This window comes from Schistocerca cancellata, chromosome 2 (assembly GCF_023864275.1).
Source record: "Schistocerca cancellata isolate TAMUIC-IGC-003103 chromosome 2, iqSchCanc2.1, whole genome shotgun sequence".
Taxonomy (NCBI): Eukaryota; Metazoa; Arthropoda; class Insecta; order Orthoptera; family Acrididae; genus Schistocerca; species Schistocerca cancellata.
This window is the reverse complement of record NC_064627.1, coordinates 835,942,260-835,956,029: the sequence shown is the minus strand read 5'-3', so window position 1 is coordinate 835,956,029 and position 13,770 is coordinate 835,942,260. Positions and strand designations below refer to the sequence as shown.

General features: G+C 37.2%; 1 protein-coding gene and 1 long non-coding RNA gene across 7 annotated transcripts in view; one reads left to right on the top strand and one right to left on the bottom strand.

Annotated features, from left to right (window-relative positions):
- LOC126162746 (uncharacterized) overlaps positions 1 to 4,835 on the bottom strand; it is a 106,676-nt gene extending 101,841 nt beyond the window's left edge. For both annotated transcript variants that reach the window (XR_007535109.1, XR_007535108.1), the window contains exon 1: positions 4,195 to 4,835. This is a non-coding gene — a long non-coding RNA (uncharacterized LOC126162746). The remainder of the gene's footprint in view (positions 1 to 4,194) is intronic.
- The window catches only part of LOC126162743 (transcription factor E2F6-like), a 110,080-nt gene that overhangs the window by 42,693 nt on the left and 53,617 nt on the right, over positions 1 to 13,770 (top strand). The window contains exons 1-3 of one of the 5 annotated variants that reach the window (XM_049919423.1): positions 5,009 to 5,490; positions 11,079 to 11,174; positions 11,360 to 11,505. In XM_049919423.1, the coding sequence (XP_049775380.1) occupies positions 11,099 to 11,174; positions 11,360 to 11,505 (222 nt within the window). In that variant the 5' untranslated portion in view covers positions 5,009 to 5,490; positions 11,079 to 11,098. Of the gene's footprint in view, positions 1 to 5,008; positions 5,491 to 6,324; positions 6,344 to 7,132; positions 7,262 to 11,078; positions 11,175 to 11,359; positions 11,506 to 13,770 lie in introns of those variants that run through there. The other 4 variants (XM_049919419.1, XM_049919421.1, XM_049919420.1 and 1 more) reach the window with 4 other exon arrangements.

Genomic DNA, 13,770 nt, shown 5'->3' with positions numbered 1-13,770 from the left:
CTGTATACCTTTGCCTGCCTTTGCTGCGAACCAGTCTGTTCAGTGGTGGTGGTGGTGGTGGTGGTGGTGGTGGTGGTGGGGGGGGGGGGGGGTGTACAATTTAATGTTGACTGTAAACCATTATGCACTTTGGCATTTTTCTCATTAACAAATGTGGAACAAGTAGAAAGTAACAAATAAATGTAGGACTGACTGGTCCTCTGAATTTGTAATGGCACTTACCCAGCTGACAGCAGGGTAAAATAAAAATAATAGCTGATGACCACCTAGTTATTTTGAAACAGACATTGAACAGAACATTCCTAATTATCAAACACTAAAAACAGTATGGTACAATTTTCGAGCAAAGCTACTTGCCTCATAGCTCTTAGGAGTTGACAGAAACGAATGTAGTAGTTTATTCTTCATAAAGTGTAGGATAACTGGCTAAAGGTACCTGAGTAGCTTATAGTTTTCTTGCATAACAGTGCTTATTTTACATAGCTTGTTTTTTTTTTTCTGCACTGTAAAAACAGAAAACAAAAGTTTTTAATGAATTCAGTCATAATACTGTTACATGCTAAGTAGGCCTAGGGCAATTCCACAGTTACATGTACACACCTTAAAATTAGGAAAAATAATGTAAGGAAAAATATTTATTGAATTTAATATTGAAAACTTTTAAGGCTTACATTATATTTCATGTTAGAAATGTTGATACTGGAATTGTTTTATTATTCTCCTGGTTATTAATCAAAAAAGTAGTGTTACGGGTGTTACCAAAAGTAGACCTGGTGCCTGTTATGAGTTAGGGAATTCTCTAATTTCTGCAAACTTGATGAAGCTTTTATTCTTGTAAAACAACTGTTAAAAGGTATTCCCCGAAATTTTATTTTGAAATATAAATTTTTATTTTTTTGGACATCATATATATATAAATTTTTTTTTTTGCTGTTACGGGTGTTACATTAAATGTTACGGGTGTTACATCAGATTTGATTCTTGAAGGAAGAAATTTACCTCTCACAATTGAATAAAAAGAAAAGAAGTATTGTAGTATATTTGGAATAAAAGTATGTACTTAAGAAAACATATTTGAAGGATAAAGCTATTTATTACACAAAAAATTTTGTTACAATCTTGTAGTACAACTAGGCCAAGATATCGTTACTTAACATTTACCTCATGTTGTAGGCCTAATAAATTTATGACAAAAATGTTTTCTTATTATTGATTGGTTTAAAAACTTCATTTAATAATCTTTTTCAGCAATATCCAACTCAAAATTGAACTCTTAGTACAAACGGTTACCTTGTTGTTTGATTTCTGGTCTTGTTATCTTAGATAGTACTTGACTGAATTTCACAAAACAAACATCAGTTTCGTCTAGTTTAAAAAGTGTTTTACTTTTTCGTACTGACTTCAGGAACATTATTTTCACATCCTCCTCTTCATCAACCTCAATCTGACAAATTCCCAAGTAACGGTATTGAGTTTTGGATAGGGTTGGCTTCTTTTTGTCAATTGAAATGTCAACCAAGACAAATAATCCAAATTTTAAATCAGACTTTTCAATTTTATTAGTTAGGCTTAACTAACAAGCACTTCCAATATTGTCTCCTGATCAGAATCATCAGAACCACACACTTCATAGAAGTTTATGTATCTTCTGCATGTAATGTTTTAACTTTGGCCTCCTCAGTAATAAATACCGACATCCTTGTCATTAATGACTCTGCTGTTTTTGAAGCCAGCAAATCAGTTGTGTTATAAGGCCGAAAGTGATGGCAGCCCTGGATTTGAGGAATTGCTTGTAAATTTTTCCACCTTTCATCCAAAATAGGAATGTTATGGTCCACTGTTATCTTATCAATCCATAGTACCTTAATTTTAGGAAAACTCATCAGAGTGTAGTCATAAAAGTCAGTTGTGTTGTTAATAATAACTTTCCTAGATCTAACAGCTGTCCACATGCTCCTCTTGAGTGCACCTCCAATGCCATCCATGGCTCCTTTACCATGTGAACTGGCAAAAAAATTCCACTCAACTGTCAATCCAAAGTCTCTCTCAAAATAACGTAGCTTGTACAAAGAATATTTATTTTTGAACTGTCCAGCACAGCTGTCAGAAAATATAAAAACTCTTTTAACTTTCGAAAACGCTTTTTTAATCTCTGTTATAACAGTTTTAAGAAAAGTCCACACAAAATATTTTGTGTGTGAAAGGTCGTTACTGATGACTGCATAGGACCTGACTTCATGGTTTGCAAACTAAATGCAGAAAGTGCAAATAGTTACTTGTGAATGCGCCCAGTGTGCACTCTGTACCTCATCTTGTGAAATTAGAGCATAATTCTCTGCAAAGTCCATTTGAAGAACACATTCTTCAACATCAAGGCTGTTTTTCTTTCCTTGGAAGAAATCACTCTGCTTTATCTTCACATAGCAATGTTTTTTAAACTGAGGCAATTTGTCAACCAGTGATGCTAAGGCATCATCGCAGCTCACTGAATGTTCACTAAGACAAGGACGATGTTTCACATCATTTTCCCATTGCTGCCAGACACTCTTTTTTGTTAAGTCAAAGCCTTCTGGGATAAATTTGCTCAATTTAATTTGACATTCCTGGCATGACCCAAAAACACCGTCTTTGTTCTGTGAATTACAACTTAATTCGTTCAATAATTCCTTGTGATTGCTTGGAACAGATGGAACAGCTTTGCTCAAATACTCAAGTATGTTTATGAAATTGTAGGCTCTTATGAATGGCTATAATTTGCCTCAATAAGCAGTTTACTGGGCCTATATAAAATTTAAAACTGAGGTTAGCAATATTGTTGTTCTTGGAAAAGTTAGAATGGAAAACAAACTGTATGTAATCTAAAGAATTTTGTGCTTAATTAACTTTTTAGGAGAACGTCAGTTGAGTCAGGTTAATGCCCAATTAACTTTGATAATGTAGGTGTAGTGCTTAAACAAGTGTATGCAGAGGAATAAAAATTTTTGTTTTCATGCTTAAAACTGTTTTCATATGTAATAAACATAGTTAAAAAACTTTTTTCATTCATAATAATACCCTTTGGTTATAATTTAAATGTAGAGCCTAGGCCTACTAAAGATGAAGGTGGCATTAAACCTTGCAATTCAAGTTCGGGTGTTATGCATGTGTTAAGTAACGCCCGAAACAAAAATTAGTAACACCCGTAACAGCTCTAAGATTGTTAAATAAGATTTTAAAATGTCATGTAATGGTATGATATTGTAAAACATGTGCATAACCTCACTTTTACATAAAGGTATTGTACAGAACAAATTTACTAGATTACAAATTAAACTTTTGTATCTTTTTTGTTACGGGTGTTACAAGCTGCACATATATTATAAAACTAACAAAATAAAGAAATGCAAATAACTTAGCTCAACAAAACGAATTATTATGATGAGCCATAACAATGTTGACTTCAATATTCTTTGCAACAATACAACAATTGGCCATAGATAACACAACTAATACTCATCTGGAAATAGCATAAAACATACCTCTCTGTGGCGCCATAGAGTAGTGCACTTTAAACACTTAGTGAAGGTAGAAATTTAATTTTTTCATAGTCATGATTATTTTGCAATGAACAAACGTACTTTTAACTTGACCTTTTTAACATTATATTTGAAATATTGTCTTTTTAATTTTTTTTGTCACAAAGTCTCTTTAACATGGAATGACCCCCTACCTAATATTAACTTAAACACAGTTGTGCCCAGTAGGTCCTACTTCATGACTCCCAACAAAATGCTGTATTAGAAATGTCAATGAATTACAAATATCTGACCATGGACAACCAGGAACAGACTGCTATAACATAGCAGCATAAGAGAAATATATAGTAAAAAATAAAACAACTGCACACACAGTAGCAAAGAGACGAAGACCTCATAAAATTTACTGCACTGCTGCACCAGCTACACCTGAGTACTGTGTGTTCAATATATGTACTACTAGTCTACAGCTGTCCATCTGCAATTTACTGCCCACATTAAAACAGGAAAACACCGATTGATTTATATCCATTGTAGGATTAATTTGCATGCCATGTATATACCATACGTTAGTTAAAAGGTTTGTACATTGGTAGTGTTGAGATATTTACCATTATATATTGCACAGGGCTTGTGACAATCTCATGCAGACCTAATAAGAGCTTTGGTCTATGCTTACCTTATGAAACAAGGCATGCAGTTGCAACAGTAAATTTCGCTCTTTGCAACAATGATCACATTTCAATCGTTTCTAAAGAAATTTGCCGAATGTATACATGTGCAATTTTTACACAGCACAACTGATCGTAGGCGCCATTCTGAGACAAAATTGACTCTTCGTTCATCATTTGCAAGCAGTAACAACGTTGAAATTGTCACGTAAGCCTCAATAATTACATACGTTTGTGAATAACTCTATTCACAGCATGAACAAAACTGTCCTTTGCACCCGAATTTCAGTCAGAGCCAGAAGTAGGGTGCGTGGGCATACGTAATGGAGAAATCGATAAAAATACTGACAAAAAATTACACATATTGCACCGTTGTATATATAATAATGAAGAACTGGTGGTTGACCCTCATACACTTTAAATTCTATTTCCTCTAATGGTTCACAATCTGGCACTAAAATCCGTATTCATAATTGTTTACTATGCACCCTCTTCCCGTTATCAATCGTTTCTCAACTTGGCACCTTGGATTTAATTAATTAATGGAATAATACTAATTCTTTATCGAGCAAATAATTCTGATTTATATTATACGACACACAAAGCAGCTTTAAACATCAGACTAAATCATCTGCTACCACATGTAAAGTTCCGCCATGTTGCTCCGCTGCTGTCACCTGGCGAGCAACTTTTCAAAACTTAGACCGAGCATAACGACCAATTTTTGTGTTAGATGTGCTACTACTGAGTACTCGGTCTTTATAAATTAGAAAATATGACTTAAGATTTAACGTATATTGTCTATACGATATTCCAAGCTCCAAAACGGTGTGATTCTGAAGTTAATACAGTGAATCGTACGTACATTCTGGGCCCCGATTCCAGGGCCGAGACCGAATGTACGTTATTTGCGGGAAATACAAGTTCGCGCCACATTCATTGTTGCTACTGGCTGTTTGCAGCAGATGGCTGGATGTGAGGGAGGTTGTGTGGTTGAAATATGTGGAAATTTGGAGCCTGTTGATCGTATTACTTGTTAATAAGCACGTGCCGTGTATGATTTTTGAGTTGGTTTTAGTGTGGGCATTAAATCGAGTGTATTGAGGAAAGTAAATGAACGTAAATTTGTAATTATGGCACGGTGACTGCGGCTAACCAAGCCAATCACAAAACAAAAGACTACACCTTCAAATGCTCGGCATCATTGCATCCTTTTTTTGTGATCATGTAACATTTTAAAATTTTAGTGAAGAGTTGCAGTTATACTTCATGCCGTGGCTGGATGTTTTTGCTTTTCATTAATAGTAAGTATAACGAGTTACAGTTTTTGGTAAAGTAGTGTGGGTCGTAAGTGAACTCGTAAGTTTGAGTTTGGTAACATGATCGGCCTTTTTCAAGCAAAGAAGCGTCCTGTGTGTAATGTGAAAATTGAAAATGTTAACCGTTAACATTCAATAGTGTGGGTAGTTCATATAGCACGAGAAACGAAATAACGTGAAATGTAAAGACAGTGTGATGCATCGTCTAGCTTCGTGATAGATATTCGGATAACACGTTGAGTTTCATGCTAGATTTTGGAATAACGATCAGCGTCGAGTGGAAAGAAAGAAATAACGATATTTGTAAGATGCTAATTACTGAACCACGTGTCGTGTTGAATGTTTCTGGGAAAAAGCAGTCGTATTAGATGTTAAAATATTGACGTGAAGTAAAACGCGTACCACAGTTTCTTGATTGTAGAGTTGTTATATACAGACGTGTGCAATTATTTGGGAATCATTTGAACTGCTATTCTTGTCTTGAAAGTCCATGCAGGCACTTCAGTCCGTCACACGTGTTCGATTTTGTTGCATGTATATTTCTGTTCTTGCAATAGTTCAATGTACTTGTTTATGGTTATATTTTGCATTCATCTGTGATACTTGTAACTTGGAAAGTATGTCTTTTTTACGTATACCTTAAATGTCTTCTAACGTGCCGCAACAAAAATGGGTAGCATATTGTAATGGAAGCTTATTTTTAGGAACATTAACTATGCAGAATTTGTTTATAAAACTTGAATAATTTGTTAGAAAACGAAGATATGTGATGACTATAATTATTGCAACACAGGCTCCAGTGTGAGCTTGTGAAGAGTTTTTGGCATAAAAATTGCAGGTCAGATCTTGTTACATGTTACTTGTTGCATTGTTACTTCCTTTTAATATCTTTTTTCTGAAAATGCTTGACATTATTGTGTGAGTTTTAAAAGATGTACTTTTGTGGACAGCCTACTTTACAGTAACAGTAATCACATAGTTCAGAAGATGTCTTTTTGCAGCTGTAGACTGGAACACAAATTTACATACTAACCCATGTTTCTCTAAATTTGAGCCTTAAAATGAGGCTCCATCCATCAAAACATAAGTTTTGCTAAACCGTATCTGGCTTGCAATTTAAAAATTTTATTTTGCACTTAATTTTTTGAAATTGCAGTGTAGTGTGGGATAATAATTCTCAGACATGAAAATTGGGGATAGTTAATTGACAGCCTCATCACACCTGCAGGAATCAAAGTTTCTGTTAAACATTGATTTGGTATTGCCTAAGTCTTTCTCAAGCAGTTATTTGTGTTTTAAGTTAAATTATTAATTGTATTATTTTACTGTAATGTAAGTTTATGAAACAGCAAAAAAAATTTGTGCTAACTTTTTATCACTTAAAATTTAATTTCCCATGGTACCAGAGCATCAACAATAGCTAAATTTTCACCAGAGTTACCAGCCTATATTAAGCAGTATTCAAGCCAGACATAAAATTCCTGTACAATTGTGTGGCAGAGAAGTGAATTAAAGGAAAAATAAACTGATGTGTGTTTATATTTGTTAGGGTATTTTCAGGCAGCATATTGTGAGTGGTCCTAACAAATAAATTTGATTTGTTTCAGGCAAAAAATTGTCAGTTGTAAAAATGCCACTCTTACACAAAGATAGGAAAATCTTGCCCAGAGGACTAACTGCTAACAGTTACTACTGAAGTGAATGAAAATTCCTGTGCATCGGAAATCATCATCAGGATTTCCTTCCAGCAGGGCTGGTAGGAACTTTGTGAACGATATGCGTCCATTGGTTTCTGTCCTGATGTAGCTTTTCCCTCTCCACTACATCTCATGTTGCTCCTCTCCTCTTGAGATCTTCCTTAACCTGGTCTGTCCATCTCTTTCTAGGCCGCTCAATTGGTCTTCTTCCTGGTACCGCCATCTCCGAATACTGGTGTGGAGTTTGTCAGGTGCATTCACTTCACATGACCGAACCACTTCAGTCTCAAAGCACTCATTCTCTCCTCTGTAGTCAATGTCACCTGCAGGTCTCTCCTTACATAATCATTCCTGACAGTCTCCTAGTTTTTTGTAGAGCTGACCTAATGAACTTCATTTCACATGCTTGTATTTGACTCTCTTCTCTTATTTATGACACACACCTCTAGGCTATACATCATGATTGGCAGGAGATAAATTTTATACATGGTCTGTTTGATTCTTTGAGGGAATTCCTTGTTCCAGATTAGATTTCGTACTTGGTGGAAGAAGTTACTGCCCATTGCATCATGTTAGTCACACATCATAAAGATCACTGGTACCAGTGCAGTGGCAAATTATAGTTATGCCATAATTTAATACATGATATTTTAAATCTTTGGTATCAGCTTCTTCTGTTATGTTAAAAAGTCTCTGGGAAGTGCCAGAATGCTCTTGCAGTCAAAATTAAGCCCTTTTCAAGAAGAATATTTGATACCAGTTGTTGACTTGGATCAGTGACATAATGTTAATGACTGTTGTGGCACCACCTTTTGGTTTGTATTTCCACAGTTTGGTTGTTAGTTGACAAAGCCAACAAATGTGGAAGCACAAAACTTGGTTGTCATGACAAATTGATCTCTAGCTTAGCCTGAGTTCTAGTTTAGGTTGGAGGAAGACAGGTTTGCTTGTGGATTGGAAAAGCAAATAAGCGTGATCTGTAGCACAGTCACTTAGTTCGAAAAAATTGCCACCAATGTCACATAATAGTCACCACATTGTTTACAATGTTTGTCGCACTTTTCCTACATCACTGGTCAAAGCTGACAAGAAGTATTGATATTCCTCATTATCCAGAGATTTACACAATTCGCTGTGGTGAACTCCAGATGCCTTTTTATTTTATAATTTGTGATTTGTTGGAGATAAAGGAAATTTTATTCGTATAATGGGTGAGATATCACACAAAGTATTAAAAAATAGAAACCCAAATTATAGCAATGGTTACATTTCGTCTGAAAATTGCTGCAGGGCACCCTACACATAGCTTACAGAAGAATCTAAATTCTCACATTGGCCAATAATGATTGAAAAATTTTGTATATGGACCGGCTTTTTACTTGTGAAATTAAGTGATGGTTAAATACCCCTCATGTATGTGACTACGAAGGCTTTCCTGGCGTAATAATTGATAATATCCTTTCGGGTGTGCAGCCGGATCATAACGTCTTCGTGACACAATATTTCCGCGGTCCAACTGGCTGCCATCTTCAGGTGAGAGTGCTGGTACACGATCTTGCCGGAACTGACGTCCCTGCGCAAGCGGCGGTCCCTATATAGGTCGCAGAAGGCCCACAATGCGTGCGCGAAAAGGCGCCGTTTTGCCAGTGGTGGAAACAGGCGAAATAGAGATATCGCTATCAAAAATTTAAAAATTTTATTCCGATGATTGAACCGTTGTTTTTTAATGTCTGATAACACCGGGTCCCAAGTCTTACTTAAAAGATAACCCTTGTCTCTATTAATAAGATTATGAGATAAACAAATCTCTATGGATTCTTTTAAAACACAGTCCCAATAGCGAGATGCAGGGGCAACCATTTGTGTCTCGTCATACAGCATTCTGTGTCCCTCGGTGAGACAGTGCTCCGCCACTGCAGATTTCTCAGGTTGGAGCAACCGTGTGTGCCGCTGGTTCTCAACACATTGGTCGTGAATGGTCCGGATTGTCTGACCAATATAAGCCTTCCCACAGTGGCAAGGGATCTTGTACACACCAGGCATCCTCAAACCCAAGTCATCCTTAACAGAGCCAAGAAGCGCTCCAATCTTGGCTGGCGGACGAAAAATACTTTTGATATGAACAGATGCTAAATACGTACTTTTTATTCAATGACAAATATTTTGAACAGACTGACGGAGTTTCTATGGGGTGCCCATTGTCCCCAATAGTTGCCAATCTTTTTATGGAAGATTTTGAGGATATGGCACTGAAGACGGTGTCCTTAAAACCAACCTGTTTATGGTGTGGCCTCATGGGAGAGAAGCTCTTGACCGCCTCCTAGATCATTTTAATTCCCTGCATCCTAGCATCAAGTTTACCATGGAGGTGGAAAGTGATGGAAAGCTTCCATTTCTGGATGTTCTGGTGTACAGAAAGGATGATGGGACACTGGGACACAGTGTTTATTGAAAGCCTATGCACACGGACCGTTACCTGCATGCTTCTAGCTGTCATCCATCGTGCCAGCGTAAGGGGGTCCTGTGGACGTTGGCAAGAAGAGCTTATGCCATTTCAGATGGAGAAAGCTTGACACAAGAACTGGACCATCTTAATGTTGTGTTCAAGCAGAATGGCTAAATCGATAAACAGATGTCGTGCTTTCCAGTTTGGACATTCACCTGAGCCACCAGAAGATACCTGCAAATCGGTGGCTTTTCTGCCTTTTGCTGGGAGCATTTCCTCGAAGATAGGAAGAATTCTGAAAAGATACCATATCAAAAGTATTTTTTGTCCTCCAGCCAAGATTAGAGCGTTTCTTGGCTCTGTTAAGGATGACTTGGGTTTGAGGTGTGTACAAGATCCCTTGCCACTGTGGGAAGGCTTTGGCTGGCGGACGAAAAATACTTTTGATATGATATCTTTCAGAATTCTTCCTATTTTCGAGGAAATGCTCCCAGCAAAAGGCAGAAAAGCCACTGATTTGCAGGTGTTATCAGACATTTAAAAACAACGGTCTGTGTTTCGATCGTTGGAATAAAATTTTTAAATTTTTGATAGCGATATCTCAATTTCACCTGTTTCCACCTCTGGCGGCGCGGTATGTTTATTTGTGCTAGAGGGCAGTTAACGGCACCTTCTCGCCCACGCGTTGTGGGCCTTCTGCTGCCTATATAGGGGCTGCCGCATGTGCTGGGAAGTCAGTTCCGGCGAGATCGTGCACCAGCACTCACCTGAAGATGGCGGCCAGTTGGACCGCGGAAATATTGTGTCATGAAGACGTTATGATCCGGCTGCACATCCAAGAGGAATATTATCACCCCCCTCTGGTAGTAGTGTCACTTGGCACTCTTACGTGGAGGGTGTGAGAATTCCACAATAGGTGGAATCCGTTACAGTTGCTGTGACCAACTCACACTTGGAATGCAAAGTTATATTATACTTGTATTACATGCATGATTATGAATGTACTGTGCTGTTGATAAAATTTGGTGGCTTCCCGACAAAGATCATATTGCCAATAGCCAAGAGAGGAATTTGGTCTACTGGTGTATAATCACAAACAGTTCCCAATTTTAATGTCTTGCTATTAATATATTTGCCAAGAGGCGGTATGGCGTTACTAAATTTTCATTCAGTGTTGTACTTTTACTTCTCCAACCTTGGTACTGTCCACTTACAGGCTGAAGTTTCGACCATCATTAATGACTTACATTCTGATAGTGGTAATGTGTTAACATAAACCAAAGGTCATTATTCGTTACATGGAAAAGTGTCTGTCAGCTCTAGTTTTATAACTTCAAGTGATTGTTCATGTATCATATGTTTTGTTCCCTGCCACCTTGCTTCTCAAATCAGTAGTTTGTTATTGATAAAAATTGTTCTGCAATTTTCAGGATAGTGTGCCACTAGCGGCATGCCTCGTGGGAGAAGGCCTGCTGCATTGACTAATAATGGGACCCGAAATATCAGCACACCAGAAGCGAAACTGGGTACGATAAGCTCTGAACAACACTCATCTCTGTAAATTATTTATTTTCGAGTGATGGTAGTGGTTTTGTGTGGGTCCTGGTGTGTGTGGGGAAAGGGGGGGGGTTTACTACTTGCTGACTTTGCATGTTGCAAATTAATGTGCTGTTTATTTTTGATACATTATAACTTTGCTCCCAATACACAGGTGAGCAGCATTATGTTGATATCACAACTGCAGAAGAGGTGACAGTTGTTACACCAACTTCATATCATCTGCTTGATCATGAATATGGTCAGACACCACAGAACCAGATAATAAGGTGCCCTGCAGTTCCACCACCAAGGAGTGAGGTGAGTTTGAGTCTGAATAGAAACTAGTATGCAGGTTCGTTTAAAACATTCATCATTTTGAAGGGAGTTTGTTTACAGTAAACAGGAAGCTGATGATTTAGCTATTGTCGTGGTTTCCTCTCTCTCTCTCTCTCTCTCTCTCTCTCTCTCTCTCTCTCTCTCTCTCTCTGTGTGTGTGTGTGTGTGTGTGTGTGTGTGTGTGTGTGTGTGTGTGTGTGTGTGTGTGTGTGTGGTGAGGGGGGTGGGGTTGGAGAGGGGGAGGCCCTTCAGTTACTAAGAGATTGGTGATAAATTGCTTGGTAACAGCACTAGTTGGGTTTCGACATAATGTTTGATCTTACTAGTAAGAGTTGTATAGCAGTCTTTTCCATCCTCCAAATTGTGCTGCTAGTATACCCATTTTCTGAGGTGATAACCATATTGAAGAACATGTGAACATATCGGACCCAGATAATTTAATATTTGGGTGGAGCTGTTTACAGTTTAAATTTGTTTCTAAATCAAAATACAAACCTTTGCCTCTATTTTCCAATGCTTGCACCCCGCCACTTGAAAGTTCCTGCCAATTTGATTCAGTTATTCAGTAGTAGTTGTAGGAAGTTAAGCATTATTCAGCTTGCTCAATTTGAAAAGGCTGTGGGGAATCAATATTACACACAATTTTGCTGGTAAAATTGTTTGTTTCTTGTATATCTAAGCCTGAAGTGTTACTTATTTCACCTCATTGGCCACAGTTTGAATGAAAGTGAGTGGAAAAAAGGTAATTTAATTTGTGTTGTTGTAACGTATGGCTACTGGCCACTTCGCCAACTATATTCAGTTTTTATTATAACCTTTCTCACCATTAATTATTAACATGATATAATGGAGTGTTCCATAGCAAGCATTTATGAGAATGATACGTCTGGATTTCAGTAGTGGATACTCATCGGGAACATTCGCTTGAAATGGTACTCCAGAGCTATTTTCAGTTTTTGAAATTACAAATAATGTCCTTACTGTAGAAAGAATCTTTAACTCTGTACTGGAGAGTTTTTATTGTGAAACTTCCTTACAACAGAAACTGACAGATAGTCACACAGAGACTGCTATAATCGTGCTTCCCAAACATTACTCATGATCCTCTTTCCCAGCTTCAATTCCACTAGTGCCTCCCCCTTACTTTCCAGCAACTCTGTAATTTTCTGGGCTAGTGGCTTTGGAAGAAAGAAAATTGTGGAAAAAATAGTCAAGTTTTATGTTAAAATCTTGAATTGATGCTCGCCTCAAATTGTACTTTCCTTTTAGGAGTGTCCCTTGCTAATTCTGGGGATTTTTTCAAAAAAGTGGAATTGCTCCCAATTTTGTTTACAAAAATGATTGCTGATAACAAAATTGTGTGCTATCATATATTGTTTTCTTTGTCTCACTGCAACTTGTGCTCTTTTCTTCCTGTATAAGAACATGGAAGTTTGTTTATAGCAATATATGATGATAGAAAACTAATTTAATGTTGACAAAAACGTCACCATCTGTAATTCTCTCCTCATTTGAAGAAAACCCGAAAATTTGTCTGGAGTGTAACCTTGGATGGAAGTGGAACATGGATGATAAACAGTCCAGACAAGAAGAGAAGCTTTTCAAATGTGGTGCTACAGAAGAAAGGTGCTGATTATATAAGTAGATGTGGTATCTAATGAGGAGGTAGTAAATAAGCTGTGGGGGGGAAAAAATTACGGCACAGCTTGACTAAAAATAGGTATCAGTTAATAGGAATATTCCTGCACCATGAAGGAATAAAACAGGTTCAAGTACAAGCAGGTTGTAGTAGTTACACAGAGATAGTGAATGTGAGGATAGACTAATGTGTATAGTTGCATCAAATCAGTCTTCGGAGTAAGGACAGCAACAATGTTGTCAAACTCAAAACGATTTTTGGTTTTCACTATTGGGAGCTAGGCACTTGTCCATTGTGCACTATGGTGTGAACTCCTCTGAAAGTTCCATTTTTGATAAGCTTCCAGCAAAAGTGTTATATATTTCTGACGAGCCCTGTATTTTCAAGTATGTGCTGAAGGCTTTCTTGTTGCACATATTATTTATTCTATGTAGGTGTGTGTTACAGTTGTTAATTTCTTTCGCCATAAACTTTCTTAATGGACTTAATATTGCAAGTATTTTTCTTTCCGCATTGCTTTTGATAAGGAACATGTAATAACTTATACCTTGACTGAGTAGTTTGGCTCTGATGGTCCCACAGGACCTAATGTACTATTTTTCTTTCTT